This window comes from Xyrauchen texanus, chromosome 22 (genome assembly GCF_025860055.1).
Source record: "Xyrauchen texanus isolate HMW12.3.18 chromosome 22, RBS_HiC_50CHRs, whole genome shotgun sequence".
In the NCBI taxonomy this organism is placed as follows: domain Eukaryota; kingdom Metazoa; phylum Chordata; class Actinopteri; order Cypriniformes; family Catostomidae; genus Xyrauchen; species Xyrauchen texanus.
The window spans coordinates 26,942,208-26,964,150 of record NC_068297.1 but is presented as its reverse complement, the minus strand read 5'-3'; the positions used below and the strand labels follow the sequence as shown (position 1 = coordinate 26,964,150).

Here is a 21,943-nt window from a genome sequence, read left to right as displayed (position 1 = left end):
TACAACCAGCCCTTTAACGCTCACACTGCGGCCAATCAGAGAAGCGCATGCGCGTACGTGATCGTTTCAGGAAGTAGCGCAATCGCTACAAGTGTGAATTTGGTCGGGTTTGATTTTGGCAAGTCTGCCCATATTTAAAGCGTCGTTGGGCTATTAAATCAGAGCAGGAAGTAGGAAAATGTTAAATGTGAACATAGTTGTGTTGCGCTCTCGCCCAGGTACAGTGTTGGTGATTTTGCTTTGTTTACACATATCACGCATCACCAACATGCAATCACGTAATCAGCATTGTCTGTAGTGCAAGTGTCTCCATAGCTCAGTTCATGCTTGTCCCTGTACGTGACGAGGCAAAAATGGTCATCCGGTTCCAGAGAATTTCCGTGTTGAAGAATGATGAAATCAGGTGAAGTGAAAGAAGGGCAGGTGTAAGTTCGGACACTGTGTCTGTCAGTTGACCCTTACATGGTGAGATGACTCTGCTTCTTGTGCTTATAGCCTTGATGTGGTTTGTGTTATGAAGGATAATATTCATTATTAATAAAGACTGTTAAAGGGATAGTTCACCCCAAAAAACGTGATTTACGTCATATACAAAAGGGGATGTTTGGCAGAATGTTCGGGACCGACAGCCTCAGTCACCATTCACTTTCATTGTATGGAGAGAGAGAAAAAAAGATGAAATGAAAGTGCAGGCCATCATCTCCCTATATTTTGAGTTCCATAGAGGAAAGGGAGTCTTTTAGGTTTGAAACAACATAAGGATGTATAAATTATTGTTTTGAATGGAAAGTAAAACTTATTTTGCCAAAACAACTTCATTATGCATTAAAGGAATAGATGTCCCAAAAATGTAAACGGTCTCATCATTTACTCACGCTCATACCATCCCAGATGTGTAAAACAAGTTTGTGGGCTGTGTCTCGTTTGTAAGGCTGCATCCTCCGGAGGTCGCATATGTCGGCAGTATACGTCATCGAGGCTGTCTTGTTTCAGAAAAGAAAGTAGGACACTCCGATTGCAGCCTTCAAATGTGACCTTTCACGGGAATTCAGAGGATGCATGAGGTGTATCCTTTGTGGTCAATCACAACCTACAATACTTTGCTTCATCTGAAATTGTGACTTTGCTAAAACCTTCATTACGCAATTTGGATTGGCAGATTTCATTGAGGGATGTCATCTAAAAAATTAATAAGGGCCCATTAATGCTGATGTTTGACCAAAGTCTAAATCAAACCAACAAAACCAAGCAGTTGGACCAGAACGCTCGTTTCTGGTAAGGCGACATGTACAGTACAGTTGAGGTACCTGGGGTCCCATTTTTTGGGGCATGTGACAGGCCAGGTCTTACTGAAACATGTCAAAGTAAAAAAAATATTTATTAGCAAGCATTACAGAATATTTACGCTCCCATTCATTGATTTTTTTCAATTGCAATGCTATGGCAAAGTGTGATAATTTATTCTGTTGCATATTAAAGAGATAGTTCACCCATCTTTTAAATTTGTATACTGTTTCACTTATCCCAAAAGTGGTATGTAGGACAGTAGTAATGCCTCTCACAGTTATAGCTGTGCTGGTGGTTATTTAGCAAGAAATCTAGCTGGGGGATGGTTATCTGAGCACTGCTAAAACCATGTGAGGAAGCTTCCATTGCCACTGTCCTACATGCAGTGATGGGCAGTAGCTTCGCTACAAATAGCAAAGCTATTAGCTTTATTACATTTCTCAGTAGCGAGGTGGTAACTTTGCTAGTTTTTAAACCAAGTAGCTTTTCAGTAGCGAAGCTATATTTTTGATTATGTAGCACCTAGCTTTGATAAACTATTGCCAGTTTTGAATCCGAACTAAAGATATCTGACTCAAATTAATCTCTCATCTGAGTCTGTTCTTTACAATGCATTGGTCACAGGTTAGAGCAAAGCTGTCTGAATCGGTTCATGATTCAATCTGAATGACTCAGAAAGCTTATGCGTGCACTGCTGAATCATTTGGTGTGCGCTCTCATTTGCCAACACACACAGAATATTTTAAAACACAGAAAATAAAGATAATGCGGGTTGCAGTGGATCTACAATCAATGGATATCAAACCTGCAAGTGCATCCTATCGTTTGCCAGTGATAACGAAGGTCTTTATTAAGTTCAACATGTGTGCAGCTTGTAAACGACTTCTGCAGGTAAAGAAATTGCACAACCAAAAGAGTATCAAAACACTAAATATCACAAAAATTTTTTGGACATGTATCATTACATATGAGCACTATCTTAATACAGTGGTTTACTAATAAGGTAGTCATAAAGTGAAATGCCATAGTAGTACCATGGTATTATTTGAATTGCCTTGATGCACCATGTACATTAAATTGTATATCAAAGAGGCTGAAGGCAAGGCTGGCAGTCAGATGGCCCAGATCATAACAAAGTCAAATGAACCGAGGAGAGGCTGCTAGGAAAAGTTAGCCGAGCTCAAGAACATTGAGGAGATTGCGACCAAAGGTGAAGAGCTCAGATTAGTCCTAGTTCTTGTGTACACACACACACCTCTTGCGTACACGGTTCTGTGAAGTCATGTTCAGTTGAATGTTCATGTTAAATGAGAATAAATTAATTTACTTTGCCAGTAATTCTGGGACTTTCCTTCATACTTTGTTTGCCAGTAAGGACATGAAATTGGTCTTAAATTGCATTCATAACGCTCTTAAAAAGGTATTAAAGTCTTAAATTTAACTTGTTAAAACCCTGTCAACCTGTATGCTTAGTCACTTTATTTACTTCTACTACATATTGGGAGAGATTTGTTGTATTGAACTACATGGAAAATCATGAAGAAGGCCTTGTGCAGCTCAGTCACTTGGTAAAGACAGGCCAGAAAAATGTGAGCAGAAATTAATAATGAATAAAATCTACTGTTATGAAAAGTACAGCCATGTATCCTTTGATTTAAATGATTTCAGACCTTTTGTTCGTCATACAATATAAAAATTATCTGCAATTTACAGGTGTTGGAAACCGTTGTAAATGGTGTAGAAATCATGGGAGGTGAGAGTTGTTATCATTATTTTCCATGTTTACCATTGCACACATATTGTATGAACTGTCTATGTTTATAAAACTCGATATGTTGCACATTTCAGAGGCATTCTGCTCCATGATGACCATGGGCAACGTAGGTAAACAAGTCCTCAGTTTCAGACTGAGTCGTGTGGGGGTGGTGACCAAAAGGTCGAGAGTTCAAACTCACAGAGGGTGAAGGTTCATCACCATGCAAGACACTTAACCCCAATGGGTTGATCCCATAATAATTGTGATGAAAGTCTCTTTGGATTAATTAGTTTATGCATTATGAACTAACATTGAACTATTTTATTTAGAAATAGTAACATTACTAATTCTGTCAAATATATTCTTCATTGTTTCTTCATTAAATCTAAGGCATTTACGAATGTTAACAGATAGAGCCTTATTGTAAAGTGTTACTGGATCAGAATTACCTTACATCAGAATAAAAGTTTCTTTATCTTTCTGACCAGTGCCTTTACTTGAAAAAGGAACCACACAATATGAAAGTCACAATATGAAACTTGTTTACTTCGTTATATGTGAACACAGCCATATAAATAAAAAAAAATCGAATGTAAAGATACAAAAAAAATGCCAGCTTTAAAACATTTTTCCCTTATTGTGTTGCAAAGCCATTGTTTTAAAGTAAACCCTGAATAATTATATAATGTCTTTTATGTTGCACTGAAAGAAAAAACTTATCAATAATATACACATCCTTCCACATAGAAGTGAACAGCACTTTCCAACATCAGTGAAACTACGAAAGTCACATGACCACAGAAAGAGAGAATGCCAATAAAACAGTGCAGAACAATCAGAAAATACAATATCAATATTGATAAACAATCAAATATTTTTATTTGTGTAATCATATGTTCATCAAACATTCACAGATTCACCACAAATCTAGATTAACAGTACTGAGTAAATGTGAAATCTTCTAACAGTGTTCATTCTCTTCATCATGTGCCTTAAAACGGCAACAAAAGTCTTCCAAAATAACGTGCAGGTCATTGAAAGACAAACTAGCAGCCTATTGTTCAAGTCGTTTCTTTCCTGAGACACAAAAGAGACCTTGTGTGAACTGACATAACACAGAAAACCACAAATGTCAGTGAATATACCAGAAACTCTGTCACAGCTCTTTTCTGTTACCGGTCAAGTGGATTGTGGGGGGACAAAGAAAGACCTCTGACAACACAAGTGTTTCTTTTCAAAATATCTTTTTGTTCTAGGTTGGTTGTGTGGTTTGCAAATGTGCAAAACTAACTATAAAGGATCTGTTAGAAGGTGTTAATAAACACGTAACATGATTGTGCATATTTTGTTTCCTTATTTTTCAATGTTTTAATATTTACATTTACATTTACATTTATTCATTTGGCAGACGCTTTTATCCAAAGCAACTTACAAAAGAGGAAGAACATCAGCGAATCATCTTAGGGAGACAGTGGTACAAAAAAAGTGCCATATTACAAAGTTTCACTATCATCATAATAGTATACAAAACAGATTTAAGTGCAACAAGAAATGTAAATATATATATATATATATTTATTTATTTATTTATTTATTTTTTTTTTATTGACCGGTTAAGTGCTTTTGGAAAAGATGTGTTTTTAGCCGTTTTTTGAAGATAGAGAGTGAGTTAGCTTCCCGGATTGAGTTGGGAAGGTCATTCCACCACCGTGGTATGATGAAACTGAAAGTCCGGGAAAGTGTTTTGGTGCCTCTTTGTTTTGGTACGACAAGGCGACGTTCCTATTTATGCAACTGTACTTGCATTATGTATAAAATTATAAATAATAATAGATTATATTTTGCATACAGAAAATTAAGCCTCATTGAATTATTGACATCAAGCACATTTCCCCCAAAATTCTCATTACTGCATCAAGTGTTTTCTGTACTTGCTATTATTCTGAGTGGCGATTCGCATTACTCCTTTATTTTTAAAAGTACTTTACATACAAGGTGTGTATATATATATACACACTTTTGGAACACTTGACTGAAATGTTTCTCATGATCTTAAAAATCTTTTGATCTGAAGGCGTTTGCTTAAATGTTTGAAATTTGTTTTGTAGACAAAAATATAACTGTGCCAACATATTAATTTATTTCATTATAAAACTAAAATGTTATTTAAAAAAAAAAAAAGTTTTGAATTTGATGACTTGGACCAAATAATTAAGAAAAGCAGCCAATAAGTGCCCAACATAGATGGGAACTCCTTCAATACTGTTTAAAAAGCAACCCAGGGTGAAACCTCAAGAAGTTGCTTGAGAAAATGTCAAGAGTTCATGTCTGCAAATTCTAGGCAAAGGGCGACTACAGTGAAGAAGCTAAAATATAACACAGTTTTGATTTATTTGGATTTTGTTTAGTCACAACATAATTCCCAAAGTTCCATTTATGTTATTCCATAGTTTTGATGACTTTACTAATATTCTAAAATGTGAAAAAAATAAAAAAATAATATATATATATATTAAAGAGGGAGTGTTTTTTTGCACTACAGTAAAGAGGGAAAAAAATCTTAATGGCCCTAAAAAATAGCTGCATTTTCTTTCATTAAAATATGTTTTCTTTTGAGAATTTTTGAGGTCAAATACAATTTGTACCTGACAGGTTTCAAGAGATTCACCCACCCATTAGTTGAATCTGATCAGGTGGGTTTTATGCAGAAATATTAATTATTAAGAGTAACAGGCAGTCTTATTCCATTCTTGACTGCCTTTCACAATTAAAACAGACATGTAATTAAATATAAAAAAGAACAATCTGCAGTTTAAAGTAATAGGTAGGTGTGCTTAACCACATACATCTTTCAACACTGGCAAGACTTCAATTTAAAACATTTTGGGTTCAAAACTGTGGCAGTTTGCTATAAAATCAAAAAATGCATCTTACTGTCAATGGAGTATCAGAGCCAGGTTTGAAAGGGCCCTGTCCTCAATGTGTGATGCGATCATCCATTCATAAAAAGGATTTAAGTGATTTTGAAAAGAGAGGCAGGAGGGAATATCTTGGCACAAAACAACGTCCATCAAGAGAATAAAACAAGTGAAGGCCTCACTTCAACTGTCACTGTCAAAATGGTCTGTTGGTCTTGTTGAAATCAGAGATTCGAGGATGCGGTCCCCACCACACCCTGTACACCAGCAGCAAGCCCATGAGCAGGGCCCATGTACGTACCGGTGACAGGAAGAAGGCCAGTGGCCCGTAGGTCTTCAACAGTAAGTAGCAAGAATAGGCCTGCCAGATCAAGAGGACCAGCATGCCCAGGTGCACAGCCAGAGTCCGCCAGCGGCACCCTGGGTGGCAGAAGTGCGAACAAAAGTTGGCGCCGCGAAACCTGTGATGTAGACTCCAGCAGAGGTAATAAGTGAGAGGCATATTGAAGAAGAGCATCTGTGGAGGACAGACATCCTTTTATGACCAAATACTTCTAGCTAGGGATGTGCAAAACTACATTTTTAAAATCAGTTGGTTGCCTGGACGACTAGTTTTTTCGGGTTCACCTGACCTTAAGTCAATTTTAATTTTGCGTCTTTATGGCTTTATGACCAGCTTTTGATGCAAACAGCAAAAGCTTTATTGAACAAAATTAATAACAATCAATTCACACATATATTTGTAATAATTTGTTTTTTTTGTCAGACAGGGAAAATAAGGTGGAGTTTACAAGTATTGTGGGTTCTGAGAACATATTTTAATATCAAATTCAGTGTCTTTATGCCATCATGAGCTGTTTTTAATGCAACGATCAAAAGTTGTTTAAATATATTACAAATAAAGCTGAAGTGTGAAGTGGCATGCAGAATGACTCCAGCCAGGTCTCCGAAGCAACCAATTGGCCCAGTTGCTAGGGGGGGTTGAGTCACATTGGGTAAACCTCCTCGTGGTCGCTATAATGTGGTTCTCACTCTCGGTGTGGCACGTGGCGAGTTGTGCGTGGATGCCGCGGAGAATAGCGTGAAGCCTCCACACGCGCTACGTCTCTGTGGTAACAAGCTCAACAAGCCACATAATAAGATGCCCTGATTGATGGTCTCAGATGCAGAGGAAACTGAGATTCGTCCTCCGCCACCCCGATTAAGGCAAGTCACTACACCACTACGAAGACTTGGGAGCGCATTGGGAATTCCGAAAAGGGGAAACACCCCCCAATTCTCTCTTATCCCAACTTAATATGCAAAGACAAATGGAAGTAAGCCATTAGTAGATTAATTTTCTCGAGAACTGTAAACTTTGTTTCTCTGAGCCACTATAAACATTCCTGTTAGTTTTGAGGCACCGGTCCATAGCGACTTAACGCAATATCTTAAAAACGCAATGTTCATGGTAGGACACTCCAAAACCAGCACCAGACAGCCAAATATATAATGCAACAATGTAAGAGACAAATATAAAAAAAAAAATAATAATAAATAAAGCCAATCAAATTTAGACAAACTAGTAGACCTTACTGGTCAACAGACATTTTTGGACATCTAGTCCACCACCATAACCCATCCCTAATAAAAAAACACACCGTTTCATAATGATCAGCATCATACCTGTTTAACTCCCACGACATAGGATAGACTGCCTTCAAGGAAATGCCCATCCACAAACACACCAAAAGCAAAGCAGGCCCCATTGTGACCATCAATTACTTCCCCAATGAACCATGGACCTAAAAAGCACCATACACAGCAAGGACAATTAATGCATGACAGGACTTGGTGCATGAGTCCATACTGACGTTACTAGTATTTTCAAGAGCAAATGAATGGGGTCATCGGTTGATTATAGGTATGCATAAGACTTTTGAGAGCTGATTATCTATGATACATTCATTTAATAATCACGTAATAATATATCATTATCAATGATTCATAATAGCCTCAGCAAGGATGGAAAAACACTCCATTCTTTTGATTATAAAACATTAATACAGGCTTCTGTAGTGTCATCATAAGCAATTATGTCTCAACAATTTGCAAAACTGTTAAGTGGGTGTCAGAGAGTGACTTACCCAATGCTGTGCACAGGTTGAACAGCAACAGAGAGTAGTAGAAGGTGTTGATCTTACTGACAAGATGTAGGGACATCCATGCTTGAGAAGAAAGCCCCAATAAATTATGAGAGGTACATAGTTGTCTAGTGTCAATGGTGTTAAATGCATTTAATTTTTCATGCATAAAAATGACCTTCAACTGACATACCTCTTGCAGAGGATACACGCATAACTCTGAAGACTACAAGCCCGCCTAGGTTTAGTGACACTATTGCTACAAAGGCAATCCGTGCCTGAAGGAAGAAATGCAGGTATAGAGATGCATCAAATACTAATTAATTGAAGTAAAACAGGTGATAAAGTTTTTTGTAAAGGTTTTATAACAGGACAAAATAAATCTATTCGATTTCCCCACCAGTATGTAGTGATCTGTTAGCAGGATGAAGGATTGTATGAAGCCAAAACTGGGGGTGAGGTCCTCTTCTAGGGTGAACTGCTGCTCTCGCACTTTTGAGCGACCTGCTGAGTCCTGGCACGGGGACAGAGAAATTAGTTGTTCATAGCAGAAATGCAGCCTGCACCATGTCACTTTTTTCTAGTGTCATACAATAAGTTCTGTATTTAAAAGGAATAGTTCTCCCAAAATGAAAAGTCTGCTATTATTTACAAACCCTGATTTCTCTCCAAGCCTGTGTGACTTCAATGGAACACAAAAGGAGAAAAGTTTGTCTGTCAAGCTACAAAAAGGACAAAAAAAACACACTAAAACTAAATTAAAAGCAACCTATATGAATCGCGAACTATATTCTAAGACTTCTGAAGCCATTTGATCACTTTGTGTAATGAACAGGACCCGATTTAAAGTTCAATCTCAAATTAAATAATGAATAATGCGCTAAAATTAAATATGGCAGGAATGCACACAAAAATGTTCCATTTGGGATAATACATTTGAAACTCAACTTATGGAACTTCAAATCTTAAACCAGACCAGAGTGCACTTTCATTATAGGGTAAATAAACCCTGAAATTGTATTTAAAAATGTAACTTGTCTGTTCCACGTTAGAAAGAATGTCATATGGTTTTAACATGTTGATATGATCAGTGTTTGGGAAGCTACTTTGAAACAGTAGTTTGACAAGCTACAAGCAACTCATAATTTAAAGTAGTTAAGCTACATTCAAGCTACCCTTTTGAAAAAGTAGTTAGCTACACTACAAGTTACTATCAATGCATATTGAATACATTTAACGAAAAGTAACATTTATACAGTTAATAATGGCCATAAAATAAAATACAACAGAAAATAAAAACAGAAAAGACCAGACGCCATTAAAAAAATCATTTTGATACTATACTTCACACTTCTCACTCCTCTTACTGTGGCCAGGTGTACTGTAGCGTACTTTCTTAAAGATCACATTTTATGACAAACTCTCCATGGGCTGATGTTTTGTGCTGGTCACATAATATTTATGGATAATATGTGAATGAGACTCAGGGCTTGTTTCTCTCCTCACCTGTGGCATCGCTTCATGACAATATGGCTCCCAGTCACCAGAGGGAGCTATCTCCAGAGTTTATTTTAGTTCTACCATAATAGGCAGTTTCACCTGTGTCTAATCACTCTTTAGTATATATGCCACTAGTCATGCACACATTCTCTAGTCTAAGGATTGCCAATTCCAACAGCAATTCTGAGTGTTTATGTATTGTTGCTCTCTCAACATTGTATTGACTTTTTGCCTGTATATTTGGACTCTGATTCCTGCTTGGCGGTTTGGATCTGTTACCTATATTAGTGGAATTCTGGATTACTGTTTTTTTTGCCATTGACAAGCAATGCCAGCTTTACAGGTCACATTCAGAGGCTGCGCTACAAATATTTGTTTGCTTTATAGATTGTTGCATAATAATAAATGCCATAATAAGTTTCTTTTACAAATTATTGTATTTATATTACATGAAAATAACAGTTAATTAAATGCCATGAAATGAGTTATACATGACAGTAATTTATAATAAGAATATATATATATATATATATATTCAGAACAGAAACAAAATCCTCCAAAAGGCAATAATAACCTTTTGAATTATTTAATTTGGTAAATATGCTGTTGTGTTGTCTATTAACAACAAAGTGTCTGAAACATTCTTTGTTTTATAGAATAGAATGGTGCTGCAGCCAGAATATGCTTCAAGTTTGTCAGATGTTTTGCCAGTAGAAGTTTGGCTTCTACGCAGTGAACAAGGCTATTGGTTATACTCTTGATCAAAACATGATGTAGCGTTTGGTCGCGCTACTTGCTGGAAAATGTAGTTTGCTAATGGAAGAGCTATTCACTACATTAATGAAAAATGTAGTTAAGTTAGTAGCGTCACAACTTGTAGTCCAACACTGGCTATGACGTTGCAAGTGTGCTCTGGGCTGAATTTCCCAAAAGCATTGCAAGTTGCTCTTAGAGACCACTGGAGCAAATGGTTTCTACAATCTACATAGCATATGATGCTTTAGGGAAACACAGCCCAGGTTGGGTGCTAGGGTGCTATTACATTTTTCCAGTGATTTTCAGATATGAGCTTCATTTACATAATTGCCAGCCAGGCGTAGGGAGATGAAGCACACATTAGCAGGAGGTCATTAATCACTTGACCGTCAGAACTTCCTGCTGTGTTAATGGCTTCAAAAACTTAAAAAGCACATCAGGCTTGCTTGAAAGAATCGTTATTTTGCCAGGGCGGGCTTTTGTGTTCTCTTGAAGTGACCAGTGAGCTTCTTCTTTTACTTCTAAGACATCAAGCTGATCTGAAATTTTTCATCTGTTATTACACTCACAAATGCTGATTGTCATTCAAAGTGATTCTGTCACCAAGCGTTTCTCCTGCATTTTTCTACTAAACTAAATTAAATCAGAAAGTGATGCAAACTTGATATTTTGTGACAAGTTGCAACAAACAGAATCTTGTATTGCCTGCCAGGCAATAATCTTAAGTCTGATTGCTGAGAAAAGTAATAGCACACCTCTACTCAAGTAGCACAATTTGAGGTATCACTTTCAGTATGTGCAATAGTTAGAGTGATGCTTGCCTTAGCAATTACTACTTATAAAAGGATCTGCTGGGGATCTTTCAACATAGCTAACACTATAGTTACTGTATGTACCTCCACTTTAACACTGATAGTGTGCAGTCCAGTGGCGTAGAGTGATGGATCCCAGTGCAGTACATAAAGAGGTCCGCCTGCACTGGCAGCTTCTCCAAGCGGAACTTCATCCACACTCACATACACGGCTGTGATTGGAGATTCTGAGAAAGTGATGACCCTACACAACCCGAGGCACAGCACACAGGGGAACTATAAGTGATGTGATGAACAACACACTTCAACATTCTTGGAATGACAGGACAAGACTGAATGCAGGCAAGGAACATGAATTAAGTTTGGAAGGGAGATGATAATGTCGATAAAGATTTGAGTGGTTGAAGGTTCAAAAGGACACACACAGAGACACCTGATGTGTGTGGAACTGCGAATGCGAACCAAAGGCTCCACTCCTGGGTGCAGGTACTGCGCATCTTTGGGATTGGTGATCAGCACAGCTGGCCAGTCCTCAAAAGTGAAGTCAGAGAAACTAAGCAGGTCATGATCAAAAGCCAGTATCCTGTACCTGAACCAAGGAAGGAGAACTGTGGGTGACTATTTTCAAACTGTTTTTATGAAATGCCTCTCTCATTTATCAGTTGTTTTTATACTTGCTAAGATTAAAAGTCAGCTATATTTACACCAGGTAGTAGTCCCTTGAGTGTGGGCCTTGTTCTTTGCTCAAGTGATCTTACCTGCGTTTGTCCTTCCAGTCTCCAAGCTCTAGCTCCAGCGTGCCTCCTTGATGTCTACTATGCAATACTGGCATGAAGCCTCTTAGTGTATGCAAGTGCCCACACAGATATGCCACAGCTGTACTGTTTAAAAACCAATAGATAAGACTCTTTATTTAGCAAAACACACACTTGGACTAAGTTGTTTGCACCTTCATCAATGGAAGGTAAAAATAAAAGGTCTATGGCACTTTTCCACTGCACGTTACAGTTCGATTTGCCTCAACTCTACTTGCTTTATTTTTCTGAGCTTTCTTTTCCACTGCTGGATAGTGCATTTCAAGCAGAGTATAGAGTTAACATAACCAAACATACCATCCTCCATCCTGGATCAACGCCAGTCCACGGCACTCTCCCTCCCATTGCTTGTCATTGAGATAGCATCCATTTGGTCGAACCACTTCCACTTTTCCTTGATGGTTCTGTAGTCACTTTTGAGTTGTTGTTTTTTTTTACTTTTCCCTACACTGTTGGTAAGTCCGGTGGTAGCCATGTGCGGCCATACACTTACTGAAATACTTTTTAGTTTTGCATCGTTTATTTCTTCGCCAACGAGTGGACCGTCTGCACCTCGTTTATTGACCACGGCGTGGTTTTATTCACAGCTATTTTTTTTTTCACAATTTGAAAGGCATGTGAACAAATGATACTGTTGCTAACTTTAAAACTAGAGGGTTGATGTCCCGTGTCGGAAATCCAGTGATGCTGGTAGTGACGATTCTCTCTGACAATCAGTGATCTGCAGGATTTTGACATCCAATTTAGTATCGGCTTGGCTTGCTTTCAACCTCGACCGAAGTGGTACAAAAAAAAAAAAATATCAGGTACTATCCACAGTGGAGACCCCCCAAAAAGCGAGCAGAGTCGAGTTGTACGTGTAGTGGAAAAGCCCCAATAGACTGCAATTACCCTGTAACCTGACTGCTAACCTTAACTTCCAAAATTAACTACGTTTGGGGTGAGCTCAGGTAACAAAGTAAATTTTTCTTACCCAATTGGCTAATTGTTTTTTGTTTTTATGTTTTAAGTATAAAAATGACAAATTTAGGTTGTCAAAAGGGCAACTGCAAGATATACTCTCTGAAAACAAGTGTTAATATCTTTTCATTTAGGGTGAACTATCCCTTTAAGAGGAGAATCAGATATGAGGGTTTAGATATCAGATTTACATCAGATATGGAACCACATGTGAAAGTGGATGCAAAAACTAAATTTAATCTCTTAAGTGTTTTTGCTGTTTACATGCATGTAACCAGATGCGAGATATATATCAGATATTGGTGAAAGAAATTGGTTGGCAGTGTAATTGTGGCCAAAGAGGGGAAGAGATTTAGCCAAACCTCATGAGTTCTCTGACTCCTGGAAAGGGGGAGATGATGGTAGATGTGGTATAATGCCCAAACCAGATGGACTTGTTACTGCTCAAACTCTCTTCTCTAAAGGTCGCCAACAAATCCATCTGAGTCTAAGGGGAACATTTACATTTAAATCCACAGAAAAGGCAGACATCACTTTCAAACAGACAATGCTGTGGGTAGCACAGTTCTCCTACCTGATTGAGGATCCCAAAAAAGTTATAGGGTCGTTTGGGCCCAGGGGTTAGAGTGGCATCAGCACAAATGAACGAGTAGTTTCCAAAAGAAGTTCTGTGGATGTAGTGGAAGGATCCAACTTTCTGATGGGCAGAGTACTTCCTAGATATTCAGGGATGGAGGGAATGAAACATTTCAAGATGTATTGTTCTCAACAGTAAATCAACATCTTGTTTCTCATCCATTGGAGCAATCTTTGGGGAAACATTCCACAGAACAAGGTGTATTAAGCAGAGTCATAAGCAAGTCGTTCCCTGTCGTGCTTGTAAAAAGAAAGCAACTGCACCGCCTGGCTCTAAAAACTTGCTATAACATCACAGCATTTTTTAAAAATAATAATAAAGCCTATACTTTGAAAGGTTATAGGCTAGGGTATATTTCATTTTTATGAGTCCCGTTCCGTTGAAGGAACAGTTGAGTGCTCAGCCTTTTAAAGTAAGTCCAAATATTATCACCAGACTGTCAGTCCAAATACGATTTTTGTACATATCCAATTGAAATCCGATAATATTTAGCACGAAATAAAGCAGCACATGCCAGCCTCCACAGTCTCTGCCACTGCAATGTTATAAGCTAAAATCTCTATTCAACTTCCTGCATGTTGGTTTTTTGTTTTTTTTGTGTATAGACACAATGTCATCATACCTGCTAACATTGGATTGTGATAAAATAGGGAGATTTTTTTTCCGGGGGGGTCGTGGTGCGAGGAACGGCAGCCGGTGGACTACCACACAGACTACTTAATATACGTATAGGGAGCGATAGTACCAGTCAATAATACTACACTGAAGATGAATAATACCAAAAATGTACCATGTATTCAGATTGTCCCTTACTTCACCGTTTAAGCAATAAATGCTTTTTGAGTTACTAATAATAAAAAAAAAATTATATCCTTTCTTATATGCTGAGAAATTTCTGACCCATGACTTCTAAAAAATATTTTCTTTGATTATATCTTCTTTATCTTATGTATACATCTGTGTTGGTTTATATTTTTATATATATTTATTTATTTTACTTTTTAGTCATTTACTTTACAACATTTCTTGCCTTTACCTGTACTTCTTGTCTTTATAACTCAGTGAAAATTATCATACATTGTTGGATCTGTGTAATTTTGTACATCTTACTGAACATTAATATTGAACCTTCTGTTTTTCAATCAAAATATCCACAGATTTAGAACAATGTGTGGACTTTTCAGATGGTTCCTTACCTACTGTAGACATTTTTTTCCAAATTATATCAATGTTAAATTAACAATCTGGAACAATTTTACCGTGACACCATCTGACCAGTTTACGGGACAAATCGTGTCCCGTATTGATTCAATACGGGACACATTATTTCATATTTACATAAGGGACGATCCTGTATGAGCGAAAAATCATGTTTATTGGAAGAAATTGTAAATTGGGAGTACAGTGGGAGGAGGGGTGGAAAATCGGGAGAAGCCTAGTAAAATCGGGAGTGTTGGCAGGTATGCGTCATTGCTATAGCAACCGATACAGCTATGCCAGAAAATTCAGGAAGCAAAAATCGGATTAGTTGCGATACACAGTCAATCATGAAGATCGTATTCCAATCAGATACATAGCCAAAGTATACCCTAACCTTAGCTGACTTAATTGACTTTTTTTCAAATACTTAGCACTTTTCACAACTAAATAAAAATTAAATAAAATATTCCTATCCTACATTTTCATTTAAATCACACTACAATACGGAAGTAAAATAGGGTGTGAACGCCATTTCACAATGACATATACTTGTTAAGTCAACTACAGCTTAATGTTTTGAAATGAAAAATAGGATGGCTTGGTAATGTCGGCCGAAAAGGGAAGTCATTTCAGAGGCAGAGCAAGTTATAACATTTTGATGAAAGATTACAGAGACGGAAAAAATAAAATAATTTCCTTTGGAATAACATCAACCAATAAATCGTTCATAATAAGACCAGGAACATGTATGAAAAAAGTAAATGGGGTCGATTTTGACTTCATGTTGACTTTAATTACTAAGTATGTTGCATTAAAGTGAAACTTTATATTAATTTAGTAGTTTAATAGCCACAATGTTCTGCATTTGTAATATTGGTACAGACCTGTAGTAATTGTTCATGCTCTCCAGTGATAAAATATTAATGGCATCTGTGGAGGAAATAAAAGTATATCAGTAAAGATTCCCTGGAAACAGAAGCAGAAGAATGGGGACAAAATAACTAATAATACACCAGTGCAGCAACACAGAGATCTAAAACAACAATGAGGCCAACAAACACCAACACTGTGTCCTAACCAAATGTGTGACCATGACAAGGAACAAGATGTTATGTTGGTCGCTTCGTTTCTGTTTCTGCAGCATCATGGGTAGCCCCGCCCACCATATTCATTCCAAAATCCTGCTCCACACGATCACGTTATTTTACATTGCACTCTATATAACATTAAACATTAGGGCTAGTTATTGATACAGATTTCCTGATTTTATTACATTCAATTTTGATTCACAAGCTCTCAATTTATTTCTGACTCACATGGGAATTTTAAAGTTATAATATCCATTTTGATAACATGTGAAATGATTCTCTCTGAGCTAATGCTGTTAATTATAAGGGGACCTTCTAACTAGGTACATTATGAAAATCTTAATTCTACAAATGTTATTTTATCATACATTTTTCATCATTTCGGTCACATTTTATCTTTTTAAAAATGTACAAATCCATGCATTTCATCAATTAATAAAATTAATGTTAAAATTGCACATATTATATTGCATATATCTACACAGTATATAAATGTCACAAGTCTGGAAAACTCATCATGTCACACAGTATAATAGGGAACAAAGTGTAACGTACACAGTCGTGGAAGGTGAGATTTCAGTTAATAACAACAAAATTTCATATACTAAATGGTCAACCACTCTGGTTGAATGCGAAATAGCAGAGTGGATGTTCTGTTAAACATGTCCTTTAACATTCTTTGGAACAAAAAAATAGAGAGAGGTTTTATAATGACATGATGGTGAGTAACGATTACAAATTGTTCATTTTTGGCTAAACAAATCAAGACAGAACTAATAAATATGCAGCTTTACTCAAGCTAAGATTTATAAATCCATTCAGGTTTGTTCTCTTATCACAAGCAGACAATATCCTGTTTAATATAGAGCCAGGATTCATTTCAAGTCATTAGTGCTGCAGAACAGTGTCCAACTGTCTGCACTCAATATGCTTTAAATGTTTTATTGCTAGCAGAAAGAGATGGTCAATTATTCTTATAAACCAACAGAGATTTGGATAGAAGAAACTTAATTCTGATCTTTATTTAGCTCCCAAACTGTCAAACTCTACCAGCAGATTACTGGACCCAGCTGATATTAAAAATAAAGTCAAGAAAAATAAAATAATCACCATGGTTTCCCCGAATGTCGATCCATTTTGTGCGCTCCAGCACTCGTGATCTTTTAAGGACGTTCTGGTAGGACTGCCACTCCACCTCATGTTGAAGAGAGCCTACTGCATCTGTTAAGTCCCCTGTTAAAAAGTAAAACATGATTTGGTGTAATGTGGCCATGTGACTATTTACTATGTATTTATTAATAAAGAGATAACTTAAATTGTCAAGTTGTGTTGCCAACTAACAGCCCAGCTCACCTGTGGCCAGCACAAGATCTGGTTTTATCACATCAATGGTGTCACTACAAAACCTTTCGAAGTCTGTTATGCGCTTGGGATCATGGAAACGACTGATATGGATGTCAGACACCTGCACAGAAGAATCGGCATGGTGAGAAGTCTAACACATGCTTGTGTTTGAAAACTCTCACATAAAACTTGCCTATTTATAGAACAAGTGTCATATTGTAGGAGGCACCTCTCATGTGCCAGTCACTTAATGGCTGAATGTTTCTCCAGCCAAACTATAACACAATGCATAATAACGATAACATTTCTAAAAAGCATACATCCACTGATGTCAGAAAGCTAACAGACAGGAACCATTAATGAAAGGACAAGATCCTGAAGGTGACATGAAAATTACTTCTGTTTATTTTAGTTATTCTATTTTATTATTAAGTTTTTCTGTTATTTCTATCATATAGTGTGAGACATCAATACAATTATTAAAATGTTACTATTATTTGTAGTTATTAAAATGTAATATACAACTATGAACAGAGTTTCCACCCCTTTGACCAATTAATTTCTATGAATTTTCTGATCATCAATTACTGGATAAAGACTTTTTTTTTATTTTTATATATATATATATAAAATTTCACAGAGATTGCACACACAAAGAGCAATTTCTAGCCGCTGAAATATTACAGAGCTTAGCATAACTGGTAAAATGCATATTGTCTATTGAAATTTTCACAACTTTTCATTGATTTTATTAATTTCCAAGACATTTCAAAGCCTAGAAATTACAATTTTAAATTGTCCTGATAATTTTACGTTTTCTATGATCATGGGACACTGTTTGAAAATCTAAATGACATTACCATCAAAGAAAGGTTTTAAAGGGACAGTTCATCCAAAAATGAAAATTCTCTCATCATTTACTCATCCTCATGCCATCCCAGACGTTTATGACTTTCTCAAATACTGAACACAAATTATGGTTTTAAAAAGAATATTTCTGCTCTGTAGGTCCATACAATACAAGTGAATTTTGGCCAGAACTATGAAGCTCCAAAAAGTACATAAAGGAGGCATAAAAAACAAATTCATAAGACTCCAGTGGTTTTATCCATGTCTTCTGAAGCTATACAAGTGTGGGTGAGAATCAGATAAATATTTAAGTCATGTTTTACAATACATTCTCATCCCTGCCCAGTAGTTGTGATATACAGGAAGAAGGTGAGATGCAAAAAACAAAAGAAGAAGAATGTGATTGTGGTGATTTTAAGATTGTGTGATGTGGTGAGATCTGTTTCTCACCCACACCTATCATATTTCTTCTGAAGACATGGATTAAACCACTGGAGTCTTATGGATTACTTTTATGATGCCTTCATGTGCTTTTTGAAGCTTCAAAGTTCTGGCACCTTACACTTGCATTGTATGAACCTACAGAGCTGAAATATTCTTCTAAAAATATTAATCTGTGTTCTGCACAAGAAAGTCATAAACATCTGGGGTGGCTTGAGGTTGAGTAAATGATGAGATCATTTTCACTTTAGTTACAAATTAGTTTAGTACGATATTTACATTTCTTATTCACGCTAGCGCCATCTTTGATTTTTAATGGGAATGACAAAAAGGCTGTTTTTACAGTCTTCTCAATGGCACGAACGGTATAAAGCTCCTGCTTTCCCACAACTCGTGTTGTCTGGAGTTCTTTGTGTACTTAATGTTCTTGGACAGATAATTCATCATTGATTCTTCATGGAACGATAAACAAAAACACTCTTGTGAAACAGCCTCGTTGTCATTCCCATTAAAAATCTAATTTGGCGCTGCTGTAAATAAGGTCTCCAGCAGGTAGGGTGGTCTGTTTTGTTATTAAAAATAAAAAAAATACAAGTTAATGAATAAGCTAAATAAAGGCTTGATTACACAAATTATTGTTAGTGATGCTTTTTTAAATTTTTTGTGATAAATTTGTAACGTTTATTTTCATCACAACTACATGATATTCATGGCTCGTTCACTGTGATTTTTCCTGACTTTTAATGCTTAAATATAACAATCACCCTGTTTACTGAATCGAGAATAAATGATAGAAGAACACAAAATAAAAGCAATTCCCCCAATCAATCACATGATCAGCTCATTGACAGCATGACACGTTTTTGTGACCTCTCGTGACTAGTATGGAATTACGATTGTGTCAATAATAATGAACGTAACTTTTTCAGAAACTATCAAAAATATTCCATTACAAAAGAAGAAAAACACAATTAAAATGAAAAAATGAACTCAGTCGCACGAATTTAAAAGGCTCTTCAAATATGCTTCATTTTTTGTTAATGTTTTTCAAAGATTCGTTTTCGCAAATCGTGGATTCTGAATACATTGCCACAGATTTCGCTTACGCTTCGCAGTTTTTCGTTTGCTGTTTTGAGACAAAGCTCTCGTGGGGGTGGGCTTAACAGTGATCTACTCTGATTGGATAGTGAGCTTTTGATGGACAGGTGCTCTCTCTCGGATGTACAGACGTCACTCAGTGGCGCGCATATTGGAAAGCTCTCGCGGTGATTTGTAGTTATGCAATACGTCATGCCTTGTTGTATTACTTACTAACAATATGTAAATAATATTTGACCTATTATTATATAATTTAATATTAGAATATTATATACGACCTTCGATCGATCGTCTAATAATCGTCTTCGATCAGTCTGTAAAGATGAGCTCTCAGGAGAGACACGGAGCGGCATCATCTTCCTCCTCTTGTCCTTCAAGGCAGCTTGAAGTAAGTTCGTGTTACTGAAGTAACTAATAACATCGATAAAAGTTTTATTCATGTAACGTTACAGTGTGCAACAGTTCTGCAAATTTATTGTTTAACCACTTCAGCTCTGCAGGATATTTTGAATTTTTTAGAGAATTAGGCATATCTGACAATACCACGATTTGCGAAAACGAATCTTTGAAAAACATTAACAAAAATTGAAGCATATTTGAAGAGCCTTTTAAATTCGTGCGACTGAGTTCATTTTATTTATTTATTTTTTTTTCATTTTAATTGTGTTTTTTTTTTTTGCAATGGAATATTTTTGATAGTTTCTGAAAAAGTTACGTTCCGTTTTATAAAGTTACGTTCAGTTTTGTAAAGTTACATTCATTATTATTGACACAATCGTAATTCCATAGACTAGCAGTCTTATTGACAGCGCAAACCTGTTTTTACCTGCACAAACCAAAAGATATTCTCCAGCTGTCCGCTGGGATACGGTGGGCCGATCCTCTTGTTCATGCTTTTATCACCGGATTCATCCAAACTACGTTTAGGGTGCCAAGCAGTGTCATAGCTGTCAAACACCCAGGAAGTGAAGCAGGCGAGCAGAAGCCCAACAATCACCAGAGCCGCAAACAGCCGGAGCATCCTGCCGAAATGTCCCTGTCTTCACTGAGGTCCCGGACACATGCAGCCTCTGGTCATGCACTTTTCTCAGTCAGACAGATTACATCCTCCCACTCGGCTCAATGAAGTGGTGACAGAGCCACAATGGACGAACAAATCAGCGCGCTGTATTCGCCAACATCATCATCTTCTTCTTCTATGGATTTATTGGCGGGTTGCATACTAACTTTAAGGTGCATACCGCCACCACCTGTGCTGGAGTGTGAAGTGATTTCAGTCTAGATGTATGTTAAAAGATGTCTATATTCTATTCCTAAGACCACTATGCTTAATGAATTTTAAAACTGACCTTACAATTTCCCCGGATCCTTGTTTTGTGTTTAATATGTTATTGATTGTAAATTCTTTGCGTCCCATTTCTAGTAGCTCTTTCTGGTTGCAAGCATCTTTAATGATACTTTTTCCTTCCATCCTACTTAATGCAACTGTAATAGTAGGGATGTTTAGTTTAAGTGACTCTTTAGTCATTTTATCATATCTTTCATTTCCTGGTACATCAGCATGTGCTAGTACCCAAACAAATTTTATTATTGTTCCAGCTTGCCTTAATCCATACAAAATATTCAGTATTTCTATATAGATGTCATATCTAACTGTTTGATATGTTTGTAGGCTTATAAGTGATGCCATTGAATCTAAACATATCACAACTTTATTTGGCATCACTTCTTCCACCCAACTAAGAGCCATCTGAATTGCCACCAATTCTGCTGTATACACTGAATTCCCTTCTGTTAATCTCCCATATTTTCCTATTTTAAATTCTGGAACATAAAATGCTGATCCAGTATGACCTATCTCTGGATTTCTTGATCCATCTGTGTATATTGGAAGAAATGCATAATAAACTGTTCTGATATATTCAATTGTATAGCTTTTAATATCAATTTGTCCTTTTTTAACACTCATGAATTTGTAAATCAACTTCAGGTTGGTTAAAAAAACCAGGGGGGTATTGGAGAAAATAATAGGGTCATTAATGAAAATAATATATTATTTAGCAACATTTCTGTAGCCCATTCCTTTGCATTCCATGCAAATTCCGTTCCTGTTAAGTTTATTGTTTCCCAACTCCCCTCTATTATTGCTCTTGTAAAATGTTCCTGTTTATGCCCTAGTGAATTGATCCAGTAAGCAACAGATCATTTTTGACGTCTTATTTATAATGGGGACTCTCCTGTTTCCACTTGCATTGCTGAGATTGGAGTTGTTTTAATTGCTCCTGTGATACATCTCAAAGCTCGTGCTTGAATTAAATCTAACCTTTTTAGCGTACTAGTTGATGTAGATCCATATATA

At 36.7% G+C, this 21,943-nt stretch overlaps 1 protein-coding gene across 3 annotated transcripts; it reads right to left on the bottom strand.

The window, feature by feature from the left end:
* Positions 1-3,660: 3,660 nt before the first annotated feature.
* Positions 3,661-20,722, bottom strand: LOC127662510 (transmembrane protein 62-like). Of its 3 annotated transcripts, none has more exons than XM_052153715.1 (14): positions 20,411-20,722; positions 17,206-17,317; positions 16,963-17,085; positions 15,649-15,694; positions 13,502-13,643; positions 13,290-13,414; positions 11,911-12,033; positions 11,586-11,741; positions 11,237-11,396; positions 8,485-8,598; positions 8,263-8,362; positions 8,088-8,168; positions 7,627-7,745; positions 3,661-6,478 (listed from the first exon to the last, which is right to left on the bottom strand). In XM_052153715.1, the coding sequence occupies exons 1-14, from the start codon at positions 20,603-20,605 to the stop codon at positions 6,158-6,160; spliced, it is 1,917 nt and encodes a 638-aa protein (XP_052009675.1). In that variant the 5' UTR covers positions 20,606-20,722; the 3' UTR covers positions 3,661-6,157. The 3 variants fall into 3 exon arrangements, with proteins under 3 accessions (XP_052009675.1, XP_052009676.1, XP_052009678.1); XM_052153716.1 differs by having other exon boundaries at positions 8,278-8,362; XM_052153718.1 differs by having other exon boundaries at positions 6,356-6,478; positions 7,602-7,745.
* Positions 20,723-21,943: the final 1,221 nt, after the last annotated feature.